The 23,909-nt window shown below is 34.2% G+C and overlaps 2 protein-coding genes across 5 annotated transcripts in view; one reads left to right on the forward strand and one right to left on the reverse strand.

Moving 5' to 3' along the window:
- The first annotated feature begins 3,515 nt into the window (after positions 1-3,515).
- LOC110104206 (RNA exonuclease 4) lies at positions 3,516-16,962 on the forward strand. Of its 2 annotated transcripts, none has more exons than XM_028693111.1 (7): positions 3,516-3,775; positions 3,876-3,960; positions 13,983-14,091; positions 14,371-14,459; positions 14,649-14,713; positions 14,811-14,903; positions 16,687-16,962. In XM_028693111.1, exons 1-7 carry the CDS (start codon positions 3,531-3,533, stop codon positions 16,754-16,756), a joined length of 756 nt encoding a protein of 251 aa, XP_028548944.1. In that variant the 5' UTR covers positions 3,516-3,530; the 3' UTR covers positions 16,757-16,962. The 2 variants fall into 2 exon arrangements, with proteins under 2 accessions (XP_028548944.1, XP_020688861.1); XM_020833202.2 differs by having other exon boundaries at positions 14,825-14,903.
- A 2,581-nt stretch (positions 16,963-19,543) lies between these two features.
- Positions 19,544-23,909, reverse strand: part of LOC110104207 (pre-rRNA-processing protein ESF2) — a 16,426-nt gene continuing 12,060 nt past the window's right edge. For 2 of the 3 annotated variants that reach the window (XM_028693113.1, XM_020833204.2), the window contains 4 exons: positions 22,391-22,480; positions 22,174-22,304; positions 19,827-19,973; positions 19,544-19,742 (listed from right to left, as the gene is read on the reverse strand). In XM_028693113.1, the coding sequence (XP_028548946.1) occupies positions 19,722-19,742; positions 19,827-19,973; positions 22,174-22,304; positions 22,391-22,480 (389 nt within the window). In that variant the 3' untranslated portion in view covers positions 19,544-19,721. The remainder of the gene's footprint in view (positions 19,743-19,826; positions 19,974-22,173; positions 22,305-22,390; positions 22,481-23,909) is intronic. The other variant, XM_020833205.2, reaches the window with a different exon arrangement.

The raw sequence follows: 23,909 nt of genomic DNA on the forward strand, positions 1-23,909 counted from the left end.
TGTTTTCTGGAACTACATGCTAATATTTTTTGTGCTAAGAGAAGATAATGAAGGGATTTGCCCTAGCAAAGAGGTCATGGTTGGAGCTGTCAAAAACGGGTCACGGGTCGGGTTTGGGTCCAACTCGAAATTGACCCGACACTGTTCAACCCGATCCGAACCGACCCGTTTTTGCAAACGGGTCGGCTTTTCGAACCCGAACCCGACCCGCTTCGGGTCCGAGTCAACCCGATTCAGGTATATTTTATTAAATTTTTTTATTTAATTCAATTCATTTAAATTTAAATCATATTAAGGTAAGATTTACTTCAATTAATTTAAAATAAATCAAGATTAATTTAATTTGGACAATAATGTTTATAATTTTTTGAAATATCATTTACTTATTTCATAAAAATCCATTAAAACCCTCCTAAATTAATTAAAAAAGGGTCAAATCGGGTTGATTTCGGGTTTCCGGGTCAACCCGAACCCAACCCGGTTTTACAAACGGGTCGAAATCCCTAACCCGAACCCGACCCGGTTCAGGTTCGGGTTGACCCGAACCCTAAATTTTCGGGTCCGATTTTCGGGTTGGGTCAAATATTGACACCCCTATCTATGACTGAGCTAATCATTATTTTACATATAAAAATATTAACATATTATTAAACGACATCATGCAAATAATTATTATCATTTAATTCCTAATAAGCATCACATCAGTACTAATGGGATTAACATGCAATAACTCAAAATTTCAAAATGAATTACTTTGAAAATATGAAAAACTTTGAACGGTAGGAAGTACATCAATGGAGAGAGAGAGAGAAAGAGGGGAAAGAGATTGCTATTTAGGTCATTTTCATCCATTGAATTTGTTACAAAATTTCTTTTAATCATGATAGGTAATCTTAAACTTATCTATGTTTTTGATGATTTCGAGTTATGTCTGTTTTCTCTCTCCAAAATTTAATAAAATGCAATGCCTCACGTTTCAATGAACTTTCACCGTATAATTTTGATATGTGATTGATATATTCACCAAAAATTGTTTTGATCAAGCACGAATCTCAAGGCAAAATCGAATCGAAAACTTCAAAAATTAAATTCGGGAGCATCTGAACTCCGATTTCAGCGAGCTTATAGTCAAATTGAGCGTTTCGGAAATACGAACCCAACGACACCAAATTCAACTCAATCCGAGCCCAAATCAAGCGGCCAAAGTGATGTTGGAAAGCTCGTACCACAATTTGAGTTACCAAACGGTCTCCGATTTTAACGATCTTATAGTCGAATCGAACGGCTCGACGAGACGAATCCAACAAGCCCAAGATTTCCGAATTCTGACATTACTAAGGCCTTCAAATGTCCAACGAACGATGCACAATCGAAGGATTTAATATCAGCCGTCCATTCGGCCACTCCCTATGTGCCCCTGATCTCACACCTATTTACGAGCTATGCCACTCCAGAAAAACACCCCCAAAAAAAATATAAATAGGTGCCTTATTTTTCAGGGGGGGGGGGGGGGGACCTAAGAAGAGAAGAAGAAGAGAAGAGAAGGAGAGGAGAGAACAGCTCCTCCTCGACCACCGCCGGAGTTCTTCCCGTCGTCAGAACGACGCCAGAATTCCACCAGATGCCCGAGTGACGCCGGAACTCTGCTCGACTTTGTAACTGAATTTCAATTCAGAAGAAACTCATTGTAATCTGATCGTCATAACTTGTTGGACGAATCAACATCTTGTATCTCAAACTACACTAGTGGAACTTTTCAATTGGGCGTTGCCCCGTGATTTTTTCCCTTTCAGGATTTTCCACATAAAAATGCTGGTGTTCTTTTATCTTCTATTTGTGTGTGCTAGATATTCGTACAACGCTCAGATGAAAATTTTCTAACTCTACCGCCGCGTATATTCTAGCACGCAACAGTGATAGATATTTCCACTCTAAACATTCTGACATATTTATATTTAAATTTCACTAGTTAGTTTTGTATATATGTCGTTTTATTTGAAATGAGTAGAGTAATATCAAATACAAAATAATCAAGAGTCAGTATATTATACTTGGACATGAGATACATTAAATGCATAAATTTAGTATTTATCTGATCTAACATGTATCTTGGCATCATGCATGCAAATTGATGAGTACATTAGGTACTATGATAATTGTATAAGATATATGTATGATGACTATTATTATTTGATATACATGATATGAAATGTGTATGAATGTAAGAAAAGACTAATTAGAAATGGACTAATTAAAATTTGAAAGAGATATGTTTGCTATTTTGATATAACCTAACTGACCTCATGCGTGTTGTTTCTATTGCCTTGCACTGATTAGAGTTATAGGTTCTGATAATTTACCGAGTTATTAGCTCACAATGTAATTTTATATGTTTTTTAGGAAGAGTTAAGGTCTAATTGAGTGAGACTAGTCAGGATCGTTAAGTTTTTTTTTTATATATATATTTGGTTTTATTTTATTTGTAATTGAGAGTGGTTAATGATAAATTGATGGTATAAATTGAACTCCTGCTTATTATACAAATTTTTTTAGAAATGAATATGAAATTGTAAATTGATGTATGTGACTTGATGCATATGATTTATAATTATTTTCGTTGAATATATTTATGATAGCGAATTATTAGAGGCTATAGCAGACTAATTAAGAAATAAAATAAATGATTCTTTCAAATTTAGATATTGGGCATTACATAACATCTCATCACCCTCGTTTAAGAATAAACAGAAGCATTGATAATTTTCAGATGAAAAATGAAAACTTATATTGTGACAATATTATCAAAATACAATCCAAAATATATTACAACAACATCAAGTCTTTATACAACTGTGACCTATTAGAGTCAAATTCTCATTTAAATCTAATAAAAAAAAATGAAATTTCTAATATTTTCTAACCAATTCTTTTTTGGCCTGCCTCCACGTTTTCTTAACATAGCATCTACTTTACTAATCGGGTCATCGGAAGGCCAATGTTGTATGTGACTAAACCATAAATGGGACTCTCTCTAAGATTATTTCCTCTAAGGCTACTCCAACTTTTTTACTCGCATGCTTGTTTCACATTTTGTCACTAAGCATAAAGCCACTAATCCACCTAAGCATCCTCTTCTCTGCAACACTTAAGTTTATCGTCATAAAATATTGCAGGTCTCATGACAATCATATAGATTTTTTTTTTCTTCAAGTTTGAAGAGTGTTTTTCTATCACACAACAAACCTAACACATTACTCTGCCTCAATCATCTAATTTGAATTCTACTAATAATATGCTTATTTATATTATTATGATAGACTGAAGATATCTAAAATATATTAAAATATAAGTATTAAGGTTTAATAATTAAAATATCTTATAAAACATTTTGAATATATAATAGAATTTTGTCAATTAACATAAATTTTTTGTGAGTTATGGAATATAATAATATTATTAATAAATTATTAATAATAAACGAAAAAATAGCTTATAAAAAAGGGAGGCAAAGGAGGTTTATACCGACTAGCATGGCGAAAGAGGGGTATGGAACGGCCGGGGGCAAAGCTGCGGCTGCGGCGGCGGCTTGTAACCCTAACTGGGCCAGTCTTCAGGAGAAGCTGAAAGGCCGCAAACCATTGGTAAGCTTGGCAAGTCTCGACAATGGAACCCGAGCGACTTCCGCTCTCGGTAAGCGTAAGGAGAGGCCGGACACCGTGCCGGCGGCACCTCTGTCCACTCCTTCAATCCTTGCGCCCACCTCCGAAGACTTCAGGTTCTCTCTCTCTCTCTCGCTAGCTCGCTCTCTCTCTACATTTCTGTCTGTGTGTCTGTTGGTTTGAAAGCTTGCGTCTTTGGGTTCTTCGCTTGGGCAGCCTGACAGAAGCTTTGGCTATGGACTGCGAGATGGTCGGTGTAAGTTTTCAAGGGAACAAAAGCGCGCTTGGGAGGGTCTCGCTGGTAATTCCTTCTTCCTCTTCTTGAGTTCCTTCCATCCATTTCAGTGACATCTGTTAACGAATGCTTAGTTCTTTGAAATTTGGGGCAAGAAAAGGGAAGATCACCAGTAGACGCTTGGTATTATCCAGTTTTTTAGATAATAGTTTTTTAAATGATATTGCAGTCCTATTTCATGATATCCAGATTTTGTCCAATGGTACTGACATTCAATCTATCTGTTTGTCTAAAAAATCATCAAGAAATGAAAAAGCAATCTTTGCTGACCTTTTTAAGTTAATACTTATTGTTTAAGCAATAGAATGGAACCAAAAAGACCTATTGAAGAGGTGACATTCTTGTAAGACTTTGAAATTGTTGTCTATATAACAATGCACTGAATAGCCTATTTCTCCTTTGCCATGAAATAATTCCTCATTTAAGCACTCATTGTCTTGTCAATTTTAAGTCATATCCCTTTAATATCCATGTTCAGCTTGTTTGCATGGCTCACTTATTCTTGTTCACTGTAGTTTTGTCTCCTTCTCTTATCTCCTTTAGCTTCTTTTTGATTGCTTGGATTTTATGATATATAAGCCCAAATATAATAGATACCCTTTGTAGTTTTGTTAGATTGCATAAGAAGGGTTTCATTCTAGGCCTAACAAAGTTGAAATGTTAGTTGAGCAAGATTACTGATGTAGTGATGTATAATCAAGGTTGGGCTGTACCATTTTGTTTTGGAAGATATCAAATATGATTATATCTATTTCAAGGGCCATTAAAATTTATGCAATAAGAAGCCTTCAAACATGCCAAACAATCCACAAAAGCTCAACTGTCCATAAGCTAGTTAGAAGAAATCAAATCAATCTATAACAAATTTGAACCGGGCCTATTTTCATAAATTTTAAGCTTATTTCTATTCATGATGCAATTTTTTTATTTGAATTATCTTATTAGGTTTTATTTTTCCATGGATAAGTATAGGCTTAATTTAAATATGTGTTAATATTGGATATGATTGTATCTATTTCAAATGTTTCATTTTATTCCTGTAACTATATTTCTATATATGAGAATCCATGATGTGCAATTGAACATTCTTGATTGACAATTGAAGGAAGTATGGATGCAAATTTTTTGTGACTAATTGAGTGTTTTCTAGATCCAAGTTGTGTATGAGTTATTTCTTTTTACCCCTCTTTCATAAATATTGTTATTTCTTTCAGTCTTTAAAGAGAGGATGGATAACAAAATATGACACGTAAATATAAATATTATGTGGATTTGAACTTAGCGTTTTGTCAGTTGTTCAGTTGATTTCCCTTAAATTAATCTCTCTAAAAAACACTATTTTGTTTAAGCAAGATAACAATAAAATATACATGTATTTCAAAGTTGGCATTGTCATCTCAATAAAACTTTTATCTAGTTAACGCCATTATATGAATGACATTGAACCTAATAGCCTTTCATTTTTCATGAAATAATTCCTCACTTAGACATTCAATTTACAACCTAAAGAATATCCTATCAAAGCGTGACATGTAAGATATTTGATTTGTGAAAATCAAATGGATTTGCTTGCTGATTTTAAATGTTTCCAACTTGTTGTAAGACTTGTATATTTTCAATAATTTATTACCATTGTCTTAAACTCTATTATCATTTTTTTAAAGAAAGCGAGTTGAATTCATGTCATGATTGTTGGACAAACTTTATATTGCATGTCAACTACTTAATGCAATCCTCCAGTTTTTTTATCCAAGGCTTGGTGGTCAGCAACGACAATGTTAAAAATGACATTTGTTTTATTAGATGTAAATGAAAATTTAACTCTTAATAAAACACACCGGAGAAAAATGATTCATGTAGCCTACACCACCTAGTGGGTGTTGACCTCCTTTCTAGCATGGGTCGCTTGCATGGCCTTATCACTCAAATTTTATAGGTATATACACTTGTTTGTATGTTGCATTACTTTGTGTTCAATGAAAGATCAAATCGTGCATTTTTACTTCAATTCATCGTCGGCTTTGGAATTTATTCTTTGAGATCACACATTGCCCGTAATCATATCTTAAAACATGTGTGCTTGGGCCAACGATGATTTGACGTATATTTTGCGTGTATTTGAGTCTTTATCGCGCATATTTGTTTCGTGTATGATATCTTTTAATCGAGACCTCATATTACGAAACGAACTGTCGAGCACGTTTGGGTCTCCGAAATCTTTCAAACGAGCTTATTCGCGCTTGAATTCGGTACATTTGAGTCATGTCGAGGAGAGAGATTAAGATCTTTATTTCTATTATTATTTTTATCATTATTTTCAAATATATATAATATAAAATATTTTTTTTATTGATTAAATAAATATAATATAGTATATTTTAATTAAAATATGAATACAAAATTAATAAACTTATATAATAAAATAAAAAATATATAATAATGTCTCATTGAAATTATTATTATTATTTATATATTTAGTTTAAATCAAGGTTTAAAATTGCGTAATTAAGCCTCGATGAGGTTTTCGTCCGTGAGGCGAGGCGTAAGCCTCGAGGCGGTGAGAGGCGTAAGCCTCACGGACGCAAAATTGCGTAAATGAGAATTTAAGGGTTTTAGCAGGTAAATAATAGCAAGATTTTATCATACAATAAAAACATCTAAATGACAAGTAGAATTAGTGAAAATTAAGAAAATAGATGCAATAAAAGCATGTTCCAAAGTACAAAACCATAAAATTATAGTCTATCAGAACTCCCAAAGTACAAAGAACATATAAAATCCAATCATATCCCATCACTAAATTGGTCTTCAAGGGAATCTTCTTCTCCAATTGTATATATAAATGTCATATATTCATCATCTTCAATGTGACTCATTTTTCTCTTCCCTGTTCAATAAGAATGATCATTAATTATTATCATGTTAATTGCTCACTTGATATAAATATAATGCAATAGCATATAAGAAGTTGTAGAATACCTTTATTTGATTGTTGTGCTGCAGAGCTAGTGTATGTGTGTGGTGTGGTACTAGTAGATGTGTTAACTTGATCTACTTCGCCCCTCAAGACATCCACACTTAGATCCTCTAGCTGTAAGTCTGATAATGACAAATCTGTCTCATCATTTATGACCCACTCATTATCAGATGACACATCATCACATACCAACGGGTCCTCATCATCCTTCAACCCCTTATTCCTCAACCTCCTATCTCTTAACCTCTTGTTGTGCATAATATATACGAGGGAGTTCATTCTGAGTGTTGATAGTCGATTTCTTCTCTTTATTTGCACTTGACTACATGTACTCCAGTTTCGCTCACACCTAAAAGAAGAAGAACAAGTGAGGCTCAAAACTCTTACAGTAAAACTCTGTAACTCAGGGGTGGAATCACCAAATTGGATCCACCATTCAACTATTTTTAAGAAGAAAAAAGATAATCATAACTAAATAAAATATCTTGCATTTACCAAAATAACTATACCTGGAGACCGTTTGGCAATGGTTGATTTTGCTGCATTCAGATAAAAAAATCCTCTTTATTCTGAAATAGAACAAGTTGTAAATCTGCAAGCTCCCTATCTATCTGCTCCGATATTAGTCGTTCCATGCAATGATACAGACCAAGCTTCACCTCCGGGTTTGAAGATTTCTTCTCTTAATATTGAAATTGAGGATTGAGATAATATGCTGCATGTAGATGACGGTGTAACTGTACCTCCCACCGAGCATCTATGATATCCCAAATCTCTGTATAACTTGCCTCCTCTCATTTCAAGTTGTGTGCAATCAACTCCTTGGCCTCATCCATAGCATTATAAATAAAACCCATGGCTGGTTTCTTCTCGGCATCCACTAAGCGTAATACTTGCACTAAGGTTCTCGTGCTCAATATGGCATAGGTCACAGTAGCCCAAAATTTATCATTCAGAATTATCTTTCTTATTTCCTTCCCCTCACTTTTCTTACCCCACACAGAGTTAAGCCATTCTGTTGATGTAAACATTGCTTCCAGAGGTTGTCTCACATCCAACTAGCTCTATAGTGTCAAATAAGATATGACAAACCTGTAGATTTTTAACCTCATCTGAAGCTTCAACTGATCGTAAAAATACTGTGCTGTAGGAATTGTTGACAATGATGTTAATTAAGCTCCTGCTCTTCATGTCAGACCATCCATCTGACATAATGGTAACACCAGTCTCAATCCATGTCCGTTTAATCTCATCAATGCTCCGCTCTGTATTCTGTAGCTCCTTCAAAATCCATGTTCGCAACTCGTACATTGATGGTGCCTTCAACCCTCTCCCATACAACCCTACAGACCGCAGCATATTGAAGTTGGCAGGCGATGTCGCAACATTAAATGATATGACATTCTCAAAAAAAAAAACTCTCAATATCCATGCAAACCTGTCGTCGACCCTCTCTGGTGCCAGCCGCAGGCATCATCTCTGCTTGTTCTCTATCCTCTCCTGGGTTAGTCAGATATTGATCTATAGGACCCCGTGCACCTCTATTATGTATAGTAGAGGAATAGCCATTTCCACTCTCGCTTCCGAAGTAAGCACCATGTTCAACCCTTTCATCAAATTGCTCATGTTGTAAGTGTTTTGCCTTGGTAGTTTTCTTCATGTAAGCAATTATTTCATCCTTCACATTGTCCGGCACTTTTGCACACGGTGCTATGTTCTTATGAGAGCATGATAAGTGTTCCTTCATGCGGGTTATTTTCCCTTCATCACTTTCTTACAAAAATTGCATTTTAAATACACATACGTCTTCTCGCCGCCTCCTACGTCAACTTGCACACTATATTTCCAAGAAGGGTCACGCCGCAATGACGTATTCACCTTTTCTTTGCCTCTAACCATGTTTTCTAATGCAAAAATCCAAAAACACACAAAAAATAAAAAATCCTAGATTTTCTTTCACTTGAAAAATCTAACCATAAACTAAAAAAAATACCTAAAATTGATTGTGGAGTACTCCTAGAGCTGAATTGACACTTCAAGTTCGCCAGAGAGAGGCGGCGCCGACGGGAGAGGTGGCGGGAACGGCGGCCGATGGTGGAGTCCGTCTGTTTCGTGAACAGAGGCTTGCGGGACGGAAGTTTTCGGGAAAACCTGGAACCCGAGCTGGATGAAGGGAAGAAGAGGATTCATTTTAAGTAGGTGGGGCCGGTTCTATGAGGCGTACGCCTCACCCATAATTGCGCCTCTGAGGCGTGCCTCAGACCAGGTGAGGCGTACGCCTCTGCCAGGAGCGGAATTGTGTAAGCCTCGAGGCGTTTTTGTGACAAATTGCGCAGAGGCGCGTCTCTTATTGTGCAATTTTAAACAAAGGTTTAAATACAAGTTCATTTTTTACTTTACTTTTTTATTTCCTAAATAAAGAAAAATTTTAGATCTAATGGTTGAAATTTGTCAATGATATTATTTAGTTTTAGCCCTTAGATTCAGGGTATCAAGAAAAGATCTAATTTGAACCCTTGGATTAAGGGTTTGTGTTTTCTCTAATTTTCATTTCATAGTGTGTTAGGTTCACTCTTGTTGAGGGATATCTACAACAGCCGACCCTAATAAAAAAAAGACTCTTCCTCTCGATTTCTTTTTGGTTCGTGGTGGCCACATGAACTCCTTCCCCTCTCGTTTTTCTCTAGTTCAAAGAGCCGTATAGCCCGAAGCCTTCTCTCCCACGCGCAGAAGCTTCCAGTCGCCGGCCACTAGGGGGGATCTGTGATTTCATCTTTTTCCTCTTCACATGTAACGGCTCTCCGCACACACCTCCATCTCCATTTCCCTATTCGTCCAAATGAGCAACCCTTAGGAAAATTTCAGCCGACTCTATCTCTTGAAGATTTCGGCCAAGGCAAAACAAATAGGGTTGATTTTACTCTCATGTGGACATGATCCTCTTCCATAACTACAGCAGTTTGCTGGACTAAAAAAAAGTGAGTAAAAATTGCTCTTTCTAAGACTTATTGTAAGTTATATACTTGTTTGAGAATGTAAACATGTTTATTTTGAAAAAAAAAAATGGTCTCAACTCCCATTGATTGTTATTGTATTGTGGTTCCTTTAAATATGTTTTAATGATATTCTTTCGATCAATTTGGCTTTCTCTAGTGATATAACCAGAGAGATTAATGTTTGATTGCAGAGAACATCACATTTTAGAAGGCATGTAAATAAATATATGGAATACAACTATGGTTGCACAGATTTATTCAACACCACAATTTGGTGAACAATGATTATTCACCATATGACAATTGCATCAAATCATAGCATATATATGTTCAAGATTAATGGATCAAAATTGATCGAAATGAATATCACTATCACATCATCGCTCACAGATCTACTATGTATTGAGGCCCTTTCATCATCTCCATCATGATTAAATATATATAAAGACTATTTTTAAGCATGGACTTTTAATCAAGATTTAAAAGCTAAGTTAATGTCTTGAAAGGCTAACAGATCTATTAGTAATGTTAGACATTAATCTCTCTGGTTCGATCACTAGAAAAAGCCAAATCGATAGAAAGAATAACATTAAAACATGCTTAAAGGAACTACAATACAATAACAGTCAACGGGAGTTGTCACCATCTTTTTCAAAATAAGCATGTTTATATTCTCAAATTAGTATGTAACTTACAACAAGTCTTAAGAAGAGCATCTTTTACTCACTTTTTTTTTCTAGCAAACTGCTGTAATTATGGAAGAGGATCACGTCCACATGAGAGTAAAATCAACCCTCTTTGCTTTGTCTTGGCCGAAATCTTCAAGAGATAGAGTCTGCTGAAATTTTCCTATGGTTGCTCCTTCTTTGGACGGATGGGGAAATGGAGAGGGAGGTGTGTGCAGAGAGCTGTTACATGTGAAGAGGGGAAGATGAAAACGCGGATCTCCCCTAGTGGTCGGCGACTGGAAGCTTCTGCGCGTGGAAGAGAAGGCTTCGGGCTCTTGTGCTCTTTGAACTGGAGAAAAACGAGAGGGGAAGGAGTTCATGCAGCCACCACGAACCAGAAAGAAATTGAGAGGAAGAGCCTTTTTTGGTTAGAGTCAGCTGCTATAGATATCCATCAACAAGAGTGAACCTGATACACTATGAAATGAATATTAGAGAAAATACAAACCCTTAATCCAAGGGTTCAAATTATATCTCTTCTTGATGCCCTGAATCTAAGGGCTAAAATTAAATAATATAATTCACAAATTTCAACCTTTAGATCTAAAATTTTTCTTAATTTAGGAAATAAAAAGGTTCTCACTAGACATTTGCAAGAGGATGTACCTTGGTGTATGCTTTTTGCTGATGATATTTTTTTTGTTGATAAGACTAGAGAGGGAGTTGAAGGTAAACTTGAATTATGGAGGTCAACCTTAGAGTCTAAAGGTTTTCGCTTGAGTAGATCTAAAACGGAATATATGGAGTGTAATTTTAGTAGTAATAGACCTAGTGAGGGGATTGTGACTTTGGGCGATCAAGTCATTAATAAGAGTACACGTTTTAGATATCTTGGATCTATTGTTCAGAGTGATGGTGAAATAGATGGGGATATTATCCGCAGAATTCAAGCTGGATGGTTGAAGTGGAGGAATGCAACGGGCTTGTTATGTGATAGAAATGTTATTAATTTTGTATTCATATTTTAATTAAAATAAATGATATTATATTTATTTAATCAATAAAAAGGTATATTTTTATATTATATATATTTGAAAATAATGAGAAAAGTAATAATAGAAATAAGGATCTCAATCTCTCTCCTCGACATGAGTTAAACGTTACCACTTCAAGCGCTAATAGGCTCGTTTGAAATATCTCAGCGACCCGGACATGCTCGAGCAGTCCGTTTCGCAATATGAGGTCCCGATCAAAAGATATCATACACGAAACAAATATATACGATAAAGACTCAAATACACGCAAAATATACGTCAAATCATCGTTGACCCGATCACACATGTTTTAAGATATGATAACGGGCAACGTGTGATCTGAAGGAATAAATTCCAAAGTCGACGATGAATTGAGGTAAAAAAAAATGCATGATTTGATCTTTCATAGAGCACAAAGTAATGCAACATACAAACAAGTGTATCTATCTACAAAATTTGAGTGATAAGGCCATGCAAGTGACTCATGTTAGAAAGGTGATCAACAAACAGTGGGATAAAGACTTCTTCTTGTTCTTGTAATAAAGATTGTTAGTTGAATTAATTGATTTCTTGTGAACTGTGAATTCTCTGTATTTTTTTATCATGAAAGCATAATTTGCATCATATAAGTTTATTTAGTAAACATAATCCTGAGTCATCATGCATCAAAGCTATTTTATTTTCGCATGGTATGCTAGTGAAACTTCTGCATTTAGTTCATTCATGTGTAAGTCTAGAAGCATATTTTTACATATATCACAAATTTTCTTTATACCTCTTTATAACAGTTCAAATGTACTTAAAATCTATCATGATATCACTTAATCTTCTAGCAAAGTTGACTTACGTATATCAATTTCAAATTCTCTTAAATTGTATATCACATAGTTAATTTTTATTACTAATCTTTTGTCCCATAACTTCTAAATGTCTCCTCCATTATACTAACTTTTCACTTATTTCATAATAGTTATTAACAATTTGAACTATGTCACATGCAAATAGTATGCACAAGGTACCTTCCTTGAAGTGCCCTTTTTAAGCATCTCTAATACTATATGCAAATAGCATGCACCAAACAATCTGCACAATCTTAGTCCACTCCTGTTGTAAGCAAAGTTAGTTGGTGTACATGAAAAATCTAGGTAAGTAAAAAGACTAAGTTTTGTAAAAAATTCAAGAAGAAGATATATATTCCTATAGTACCCTTATTTTTAATTTTTTTTGTTAACTTAAACGTCAATTTCTATTATTTTTGATGGGGAGACTATTTTGGCTCTTAGTTAAGGAATATATGGACTATAATTGTCCTTATATGGTATGAGAGTGGAATGACACCCGTAAACAGTCGGGTATCATCTTGGACATTTTCTCAATTCTTATGTGTGTGTAGTATGATGTAAATTATACTTCACAAGTCTTGCCTACTTCTAGGGGATTAGGCTCCTTGTACGGTCGTGAGGTCTAAATCTTAACTTAGTGATTTCTATCATTGCCCTTATATTAATTTTTTTTAATGATTGGTGTGTGCGATTGAAGATCAGTGAAGTTTGACATATGTCAAATACTTTTTTGTGAATCGAATCTTGAATGTTGCAAGATTTTATAATCTCTCAAATTTTATATGAAATTTCAAATTTTGTTAAATTGTCATTTGGGATGAAGAAAGCATGGCTTTTGATTTTGCATTAAAAGTGACAAAGCTATGCTAAAATTAAAGTTTTGAAATATGTGAAATTTTTTTTTGGGGGATTTTGCGCGTTTTAACTTTATTTCGTCTTACCTCACATTTTTATAACATTTTGGCACTAGTGAGATTCATAATGGGATATGATACAAGATTTGATGATTATGACTATTGATGCAAATGCTTAAATACGTTGGCATGGAATGTAACTTGAAATTTACAATTTTATTGGACAAAATAGGTATGAAATGAATAAAACTGGGGAAGCTTTTTTTTTTTTTCTCTACCCGTGTAGTGGATGGAGTTGACGGTTTTTGCACCATGGGCAGGTGAGAGGAGAAGGTTTGAGAGGTTTTATGGTATTCTTTCTTCATTTGAAGAGTCTGCTTATGTTGAGTCTCAGTAATAAGTGTACAGGCTGATAAAAAAAGTCGAAACTTCATTACAGAGCTTTTTTCCTTTTTAATTTTCAGAATAAAATTTGTCACATTTTAGGTGGATAAATAACTGACTTCCACATGCAGTACTGCGGACTGTAGTCATATAGCTTTATATCTTTTTTGCTTTCTTTATTCATATAATCTATTCTTGCGCACTTGTCAGTCAAACTAATAAAGAAATTTTTTTTTTTATGTATGATTTACGTTCAATTTGATATTTCTGAAGGTAAATACGTGGGGAAATGTTGTATATGATGAATATGTTCGTCCTATAGAGTATGTTGTTGACTTCCGTACAAAGATAAGTGGGATTCGGCCAAGAAATTTGATGAAAGGTTTGTACCCAACACTTTTCTAACTGAATTCTTGTATATGGGAGAAATTATTCTGTGCCGATGTCAAACGCAGCTTTACATTCAGAGACCAACTAAAATGAGCCACATCAGCAATATCGAGCGGTACCGAGCCGTGGTACTGAGCGGTACCGACGTGGCTCATTTTGGTTGATCTCCAAACGACGTTCGGTGTTCACACAGAATAATTTCTCCGTATATGGAGATTGATTGTGAATATAAATAATGATTTCTGAATTAGTTGAATGAATATGATTGCAGCAAAGGAATTTTCTACTGTTCAGAAAAAAGTTGCTGAAGCAATTAAAGGAAGGATCCTTGTAGGTCATGCTTTACACAATGATTTGAAGGTTGTGGTCAGCAAATTATTGCTTCTTTTAGAACAACTATTTTACTGCTTTTTAAAGCAACTTTTTAGTACAACTAAAAAATTGTTTAAAAAGCAGTAAGAAAGCTATCCCAAACGAAGCTTATGTCTTATCTCATGAGTCTATCTTAATTTGGTAATATACCGATTCTGGATATGACTGTAACCCCAGGTGCTATTATTGAGTCATCCCAGAAAAGATACTAGAGATACTGCAGAATATCAGCCCTTCCTCAGGTATTCCATCTCTTCTCAAATTTCACAATCCGCACTTAAATGCTAAAGCGTTCAGTGGCTTCTGCATGTTTTAGCTCACATTTACTAACTTGTAGAGCTGGAATCTATTAGGGAAGGACGCAAGAGGGCTCTTAGAGATCTTGCTGCTGAGATTCTTGGAGCCAAAATTCAGCAAAAGGAGCACTGCTCTGTATGTGACATTCTACATTTTAACTAGCTCACAAGACTTCAATTTGATATTTAGCATGATGATAGGAAATACTTGAGTTCGCAAGTAACCCTAACGGGAAATAATTGAGTTCACAAACAACCCTAACAAGAATTGGTGAAAGCATCGAGAAAATTTCAATATCTCCTATAAAAACAATCAAAAACAGTATATTGTATTGTAGGAATAAAACCAAAGGCAAGAATAAGCAAAAGATAAAATTGATCCTCGATTCGAGTGGAGGATCGTTCTCTTCCAATTTCTAGATAATGAATCTAGAGCCCAAAGCCACCAAGAGAAACAATAATCAAAACATAAATCCTAACCCTACTTTCTCATGCTTTTAAATTTCGCACCTCCTAAAGGCTTCCTAATATAAAATAAATTCAAATTAGCATCCTCATGCATAAACCGCCCCCTCTCTCTCTCTCTCTAATTGCTGCCCAAAAGGGGGGCCCCACTTGCTTAGGCGGTGGCCCCTAAAGGAGGTGGCTTAGCCCGCCTCTTATATGTTTGAACCGGCCCCTCCTGGGCCGGTTTGGGCTGTACCGTAACACATGACTGGGCTTAATTTTTTTAAAAGATTATCGAAGGCTTTGTTTAGCCCACCCCATTCTTCATATCAGTCTGCTGTGGCTATGTTCTTTACTGGTGGTCCAAGCTGCTTCCTGCTTTTTGGATCTAGAATAGTGGATAGAAGAATAGCATTTTTTAAGTAATTTTTTTCATGAATTCAGATATCTCAATTAGAAAATCATAGTTGATTTCTCCTTCCTTCAATCCTTTCATTAAAAAAGTGGATTTGAAATAAAGAATATAATTTGGATTCCAAAATTAAGCATATTTGAATGCTTTAATCGAATGAATTCTAAAAACAGGAATTATTTTCTTACAAAAAATGACAGTTATTGATAATTATGAATCAATGCTTAGATCATCAGCATTTCATTTGATTATTTGTTGTAGATTTTCTTAGAATCAATGAAACATTTTGCATGGACAGTCTAGGTGGTGGACATCATGATGGACCTCTATATTCTGATTGTCCTTCGAGTGTTTGACAAACAACTTTGGATCTCCTTTTCGGGAGAAATTATTCTGTGTGGAGATTGGACGGCGAGAACCGTCCGGATTTGTTGCGCTTTTACTGCCAACAAAAAGGTAGCAGAAGCACAGCAAATATCCTACTAATTGAATAATTGCTGTGTTTTTGCTGTTGTTTTGTAAAAGCACTACAAATACTTAGCAAAAGAGCATTCATAATTACATATTTGCTGCCCTATTGATGATTATTGTCAAAAGCGTAGCAAAAGAGCAGTAAAAACGCAACAAATCCGGACAGTTCTCATCGTCCAGTCTCCGCAGAATAATTTCTCCCTTTTGGGGCATCCGAAAGTGTGTTGAGACATATTACACAAACTTTGGCACACTAAGGTTTCATCTGGGGCAGATTTTTTATTAATTATAAAGCAATTTTCTAGTACAAAATTTATTGAACTAGAAATTTTTGTGCTAGAGAACTTTTTTATAAAGCAAAAAGAAAACTGTCCTAAATGAAGCCTAAATTTGAATATCTATCCTAAGCATATATTGATGTTCTTAGAAGTCAATTTAATGAACAATAATCTTAATGAAATTGATGGACTTCTATTTCTTACTCCCATTAATGAAATATAGGCTCATATCCTCAACTAAAATAACAAATTAAACCTTGGTTTAGCATCTTTTTATAGTTGTTAACATAGCAACTTTATTTTATCTTCAGATTGAGGATGCCCGGGCAGCAATGTTCATCTACCAGAAACATAAAAAAGAATGGGAAAAAAACATCATGAAGCAGTTCAGATTCAACAAAAAGCACAAGAACAAGCACAGAAAGAAATCCATGCCTGAGCAGACCCCAAAAGCTTCATAGGGACAACTAATTATCTGGACAAATAGTTCTGCTGTCATGTTCCAGTAAGGATCTATGGCTCTGTAATAGAGAAATTCTTCTGATCAGATTATTTATATATTGTAGTGTTTATGTTCAATTACTTAATATTAATCTCCAATTGGAGATGACAAGTAAACATTTTTTTTTTTTGGCAAGAAAAATAAATGAGCTAAGAATCACTGTTCATATTAATTTGATTGGCTTATCAAGCACATACAAATTTTGAATTTACGTTAATTTTCTTTCTAATTGCCAAGTTCATTAACAGCACATTTTGTATTAGCTCTTCTACTTTCTTAACCTTATTTAGGGTTTTATGACCGGCACTTAGGCTTGGGACGGTTTTTTTACTACTTCTTAAAGTAACTTTCTACTACTAAGATTTTAGGGTTTTAAATTTTAAGTGCTGTCGCTTTAAGAAGTAATAAGAAAGCCGTCTACGCTTCGTTTGAGACGACTTATTTACTGCTTCTTAAAGTAGTTTTTTAGTATTAAAAAGTTATTTTAAAAAGCGATAAAAAGCCGTCCCAAACGAAGCCTTATTCACAAAATCGTAGCAAAAGATGGTTTTGCCTTATCAGTGTTGTCTTAATTATTAAAATTTTTTTGGGCTTTAAGAGGATTAATATACCAGATGATGTGTTTCATAATATTTTATATCACGTTTTTTTTTATTATTTATTTAAATAATTGAATAAAATTAAATAAAATACTTAAAAGTCAAATATATAAATGAGTAAAGTTGAACATTGAGCCATTTATTTGTCAATATTTAATTTTCATTTTACAGATATTGATAAAATATTAATTTAATGACGATTTAGATAATTTTTATAATGTAATCAATTTTATATTAATTTTCTTATGTATTATGTAATAACAAGTAATTGGTAGAAGCATAGTCAAAATTGCTAAGTAAATAGCTAGATGGATTTGTCAGAAAATAAGTTTATTATTTTTAATTTTTTATGATAAAAAAAGTAAAATTATATTAGATGAATAGATCAGAATTTCATTTTTTTATTAAATACTTGATAATACAAACATTGAATATATAGTTAGATTGAGATTGTAAATTTTTGACTTTATTATTTACAAAATATTAGAAAAAATATTGAGTTTATTATTATAAATTTGACTTTCAAATTTTATTCTAAGATTATTTATTTAAACTATTATTGAATTAAATATTAATTAAATTTGAATAAAATATTAAAATTAGTCATATTTAAGCTTGGAAATTCTCACAAATATGATCATTATTGGTACCTTAACAAAAATACACTAAAGAGCATTGAAAGTATTATACATATTTTGTTGTGGGCATCACAGAAAATATATAATATTAAATAAGAATTAATTTTTGATATGAAAAATAAGATATTTATCACAAATTATTTATGAAGAATTTACATACCACCTGATTATTTATTTACATATCTAACACATACATTTTATTATTTATACATTTTATTATTTACTTTCATAATAGCAATTTTTTAAATCAAATAAAAATATCATTAACATTAACTTTTTTTTAAAATAAAATACATATTTTCATCCATATATTTAATATGATTGAGTCACTGAAATATTACAAGAGTAAATATCAAAATTTGAATACTAAATATAAATACATAAGATGTTAAATCTTGAATTAGAGGCTTGGGAATCTTCCTTGGAAGCCAACTTAATTGGTAGAGAAATTAAAGATTCGTTTCAAATAATTTTCATACTATTTTTTAAAATACTTTTTTAGTCAAATTTTTGTTCTTTTTTTATTTTAGAAAATAATAATAAAGCTGTCCAAAACAAGAACTTTTATTTGGTCCAGTGAACGTACGTAGAGGAACGTCCGGTCGGCATTAAAATCCCGCCAAAAAATTCGGTATTTGCTTGGTATAGCTCGGTATTGGGTCTTCACATGATGGTATTCCTCGTTATTGTTTTGGTATTGCTCGGTATTTCTCATTTTTTTGCGCGATTTTAGCTCCGTCCGGTCGGAGGACGTAATAATTGTTCCCAAAACAAAGCATTAGATTAAGAGGGCTCACTCTAAGCTAAATCACTCACCTTGAGTTCTCTCATATTCGATAATACTCAACCAAACTTACATAATCATTATTTTTTTCTATACTTAATCGAATATCCCTTCCCTTGCCACCGACATTGGACCACAACCACAATCATATATAAGATGAAAAGGATCAAACATGAGTATAACATCACCCTATACTTTCGACAAAATTTCGACCAAAATGAAGATATTCTAAGATTCTACGTCAAATTTCTCCCTTCTCTCTTTTTCTCTTTGGGTATAATCCATGCCTCAAATATTGGTAATTTCATGAACTTTGGATTCAACAAAGGTAAACTCTTCTATATAAGATCTCAAAGAAATAACAATGCAACATATTTCTTATTTGCATCATTAGATATATGCTTCGGTTGGAACGGCTTTCTTGCTGCTTCTTAAAACAGCTTTTAAGTACACCCATTAAAATTTTTGTACTAAAAAACTGCTTTAAGAAATATCAAGAAAGCCATCCCAAACTAAGCCATAATTCACAATCACAAAGTGTAGCATAAAGATCATTAAAATTTGAAAACAAATATTGGTACTATATGACAGATGCAATCAATTATTTCAAGTGAATGTAAACCATCTAAAATACTCACAACTGGAAGCTCTCAAGCACAAAATTCTTTTGCATTCATTCATGGATTATGTCATGGACCTTAAAATAAAAACAAATAATTAATAAAATTATTTTCAACATTTAAAAAAAAAAATTCTAGTAGGGCTTCATAGTCTCTACAGTTCAGCTCTAGGTTTTTGAATTTTTGAATTGCAAGAATAAAGATCAAGAACTGCCAGTAAATACCTGTAAAATAATCATAAAAAAAAAAAGTTCAAGTGATAATTAAACTTCAAGTATATTGTGAAGACAGAAAAGATGATGACTTACCCCTGCCAATACATCTGCGGAGAGATGATTTTTTCTTTTGGCATTATGTTCTAAGAAAGGTTTGTTCTGTGGAAATTGCCTGACAACTCTGGATTCCAGTTCATTGGAAGCTTTATCACCAGGTGCTGTTTCACTTCTCTTCTGTTTCTTTGAAAGGGATAAGAAGAAAAATAAATGAAAGTAATCAAATAAATTAACATTTTAAATTGATAACACATCAATTACTGCTTACATTAGTAATATTGGAATCAAATGACTGGATAAAATATCTTTTTGGAAGGAAATATGTTATATTTCTATGTGAACTATCTTACATCCAAGTGCAATTACCTGTTTCCTTGCGCTGGCAAAGAGATATACTTTACCAGTCGCTGTAATAAGAGAGATTACTAAGTGCGGACACCGGACGGGAGAATCGTTTGATTACGCTTGGTACGTACAGAGCAATACCGAGCGCGGTACATTTTTGGGATGATATGGCGCATTTTTTATAGGTCTCCGGACGACATCCTGACTTCGCACAGAATAATTTCCCTATAGAATTGGGTACGCTGAAGATTTTGAAAAGGGAACTGGGAGGGCTCAAGAAGAAGTAGCCAGCTTATTTACTTGTTTGGACAAAGATTGAGATTGCAGGACCTGACGGTTGTGAAAAAGTGATGTGAAAAGGTTATTGAGGCTACTAGGGGGAGGTTCGATCAATCCTCTACTAGATGGTGAGATGGAATGGCATAGAGGGGGCAAAGCGACATGGACAAATCGTCAAAAGCTACTGAGAGGGCTCAAATCAATCCTCCAAATGACACTACAAATAATGCAATTATGATCGAGGCCTTTGACCAGATAATTTCTCGGTAAAATGATACTATAAAATTACTATCATTTAACTTAGCCCGCAAATTCTCCACTAGCCCAAATCTCTTGAATAGTGAGTTATATAGGATGCTTGATAGAATACGAAGCCCTCTATCAGCTCAGATCGACTTAAAATTACCCTTTTCGACAAACATCAACTCCAATTCTATAAGATCCCCTTAGATGTTGCAACCCATGAATGCTAATAAGAATCCTTCGGTCAAGTTTGATTGACTACCTCCATTGATTAAATCATCAAAAGATAACAACTTTATAATCTTGATTGGGTTTATTATCATTGCCCCACCATCAGCTTTAATCTAAAGGAGGTGAATTTCCCAAATCACGAAATCAAATAATTGTAAACACTAAATGTCTAATGACTAAATTTAATAAAAAATTCTCTTCTGTAACCGTAAAGGATAAATAATCATAGGATCTTGCAACAATAAGAAACCTAAAACCATATAATAAAATCTGTAAGTAGTGTGTTATCAGCAATCTAATCTATCTTTCGAAATTTTGATCAGGAACCAAACTCTCTTAGAAGAACCACGCGTAAATTTTTGTTGCCCACAAGAACTGAAGTTTATAGGGATTTCTAAAAACTAATATTTAGGAGGTGGTGGGGAGAGGTTGAGGTCCTTCTTATCCCTTTCTGCTCAGCAATAGAAGGCTCTGGATTGATTGTGTTATGACCAAGAAATGTTATGTCTTTTATAAAGAGAATGAAATCAATCCAAATATTAAAAAAACGACAAGAATTAGAAAAGTTACTGAAAGATCATCATACTGGGTAGGAAATATCAAAATCTTACAAGGGGAAGAAAACAAGTTAGAGAAGAGGCTAGAATAGCTAGCTGAGGAAGGAGATAAAACAAGAATTTTCTGGAACATGAATCTAATTGTAACCATGGCCCACCAAGAGGGATACTTTTAGCCATTCTGAGAGAAGTGGATGGAGATTTTACATAAAAGTATATATCAATATTTTAAGAATTAACATAAAAGCATATTCTAATAACAAAAGAAGGTGCATGAATGGACCTACTTACACTAAGAAGGTGCATGAATGGACCTACTTACACTAAGTTGACGGTTAAGCTACAAGTATGAATAGGCAGCTAGCATAAAATAGTAGAAGATAAGATTAGAGAGAGTCGTCTTTAGATGATTTGGTCACATAAAATGGCGGCCTTCCGATGACCTGGTTAGGAAAGTAGAGGTACTAGATTTGACTTATGTTAAGAAAGGTAGAGGCAAACCTAAAAAGACTTGGTTAGAAAATATTAGAAATTGTCTTTTTTTAATAGATTTAAACGAAAAAAGATTCATGTAGCCGACCCCACAGTGGGATAAAGGCTTGATGTTGTTGTTGTTGCTGTAATGGTGCAACCTCACTTGCCAAAATGGGATAAAAATTAACAGAAAAAAGCTACAATGAATCCATGATACCTCATACCCGAGAGATCAAGCAACCTCATATACATACCTTTTTCATGCGCTCCTTGATGGAATTCAAAGCACGGGATTGATCAACTTTTGACATATAGAAGTCACGCTCCCTCTTAGCAGCAGAAATCTCCATGGCTAACTTCTGCTCTCGAGTGCGATTTTTATTTGCTAGATTATTTACATCTCAAGTCAGCCATTTGACTGCAAATAGAATGCTGTTTAAGTACAGTTACCTTTTCAAAGCACGGGCTTACCTATTTCATTAGTCAAATCATCCCATTTAAATTTACTCAAGTACTTGATATTCCAAATGTCATAATAAAATGTTGATCTCCGCCGCCCACCTGATTTGGCAAAAAAAATAGAATAACCCATATATAAAGTTAAAATGCATTGATCTTTCAATTCAGAAACAAAGTGCTCAAACACACTAATAACAGGCACATTTTACCAACCTAAGAAATTCATTGAAATTCTAGGAGGATCCAACACATCATCATTTCATGCACTTATAATAGAAAGAAAAGGAATAAATATATATATATATATCAGCTAAACGAAGAAACTAATAATAATATTAGCAGAATTTTCTATATGATAATACTACTACAACAATAATAACATCAAGCCATTATCCCACTATGTGGGGTTGGCTACATGAATCATTTTTCCCCATTGTATTTTGTTAAGAGTCAAATTTTCATTTAAATCTAATAAAAAAAAAATATTTCTAATATTTTCTAATCAAGTCTTTTTTAGGTCTATCTATACCTTTCTTAACATAGGTCAAATCTAATACATTCACTCTCCTAACATGGTGGGCCGATGTTTTATGTTACCAAACTATCTAAGACAACTCTCTCTAATCTTACCTGCCACTAGAGTTACTCCAACCTTTTCATGTATATACTTATTTCGCATTCTATCTCTAAGAGTGAAGCCAATCATCCACCTACGCATCCTCATCTCTACAACACTTAACTTTATGCTTGTCATTTAATGGACAACACTCAGCACCATAAAGCATTGCAGTTCTCACTTCCATCTTATAAAATTTCTCCTTAAGTTTGAGGGGTACTTTTCTATCACACAATAGACCCGATGCATTCCACCACTTCAACCATCCAACTTGAATTCTACTAATAATATTGATAGGAAATGTGGGCTCCGAAAATTCGGCCCTGACCTCCCCGCCGCACACTGATTTGTGCTTTTTCTTTTGGCGAGGGAGTTTTAACGGAATAAGTTCCGGGGTAAATTTTGAGAAGGCAGATGAGTTTGTAGATAAGATAAGACACTACCAGAGATTTCACCCTCATTTTGTGAGGACTTTATGATATGAGTTCTGGTTTCCTATAGGCGCAAGCCCCTATAGTTAATTACCCCTCTCGATCACGAGAGAGAACTTTCGATTAAGGCTAGTCATCAATCAGATACGTAGTAAATACGTGTTATCTGACATATAGTAGCAGCATGGGTTTGGAATTTGAAAAATGGGTTTGGATGTTTGGAAAAATTGATATTTAAAACAGAAATTGCACAATCTTGCACTTAAAGCGGATGGTGGGGGAATGGATGATGGACCCAATCAAGATCTCATGGTTCCGTCCTCCCAGGCCATCGTGATCCCTGGTCTAAGAGGAGGTAGTCGACCCAACCTAACAGAAGGATCCTTGTCGGCAGCCATGGGTTGCTTCTTCCAAGGGGACCTTGTAGACCTGGGTTGAATGTTTGTCTAAGGGGACAAATTTGAATCCACCTTAGATGACAGAG

This window comes from Dendrobium catenatum, unplaced genomic scaffold (assembly GCF_001605985.2).
Source record: "Dendrobium catenatum unplaced genomic scaffold, ASM160598v2 fragScaff_scaffold_231, whole genome shotgun sequence".
NCBI classification, from domain to species: domain Eukaryota; kingdom Viridiplantae; phylum Streptophyta; class Magnoliopsida; order Asparagales; family Orchidaceae; genus Dendrobium; species Dendrobium catenatum.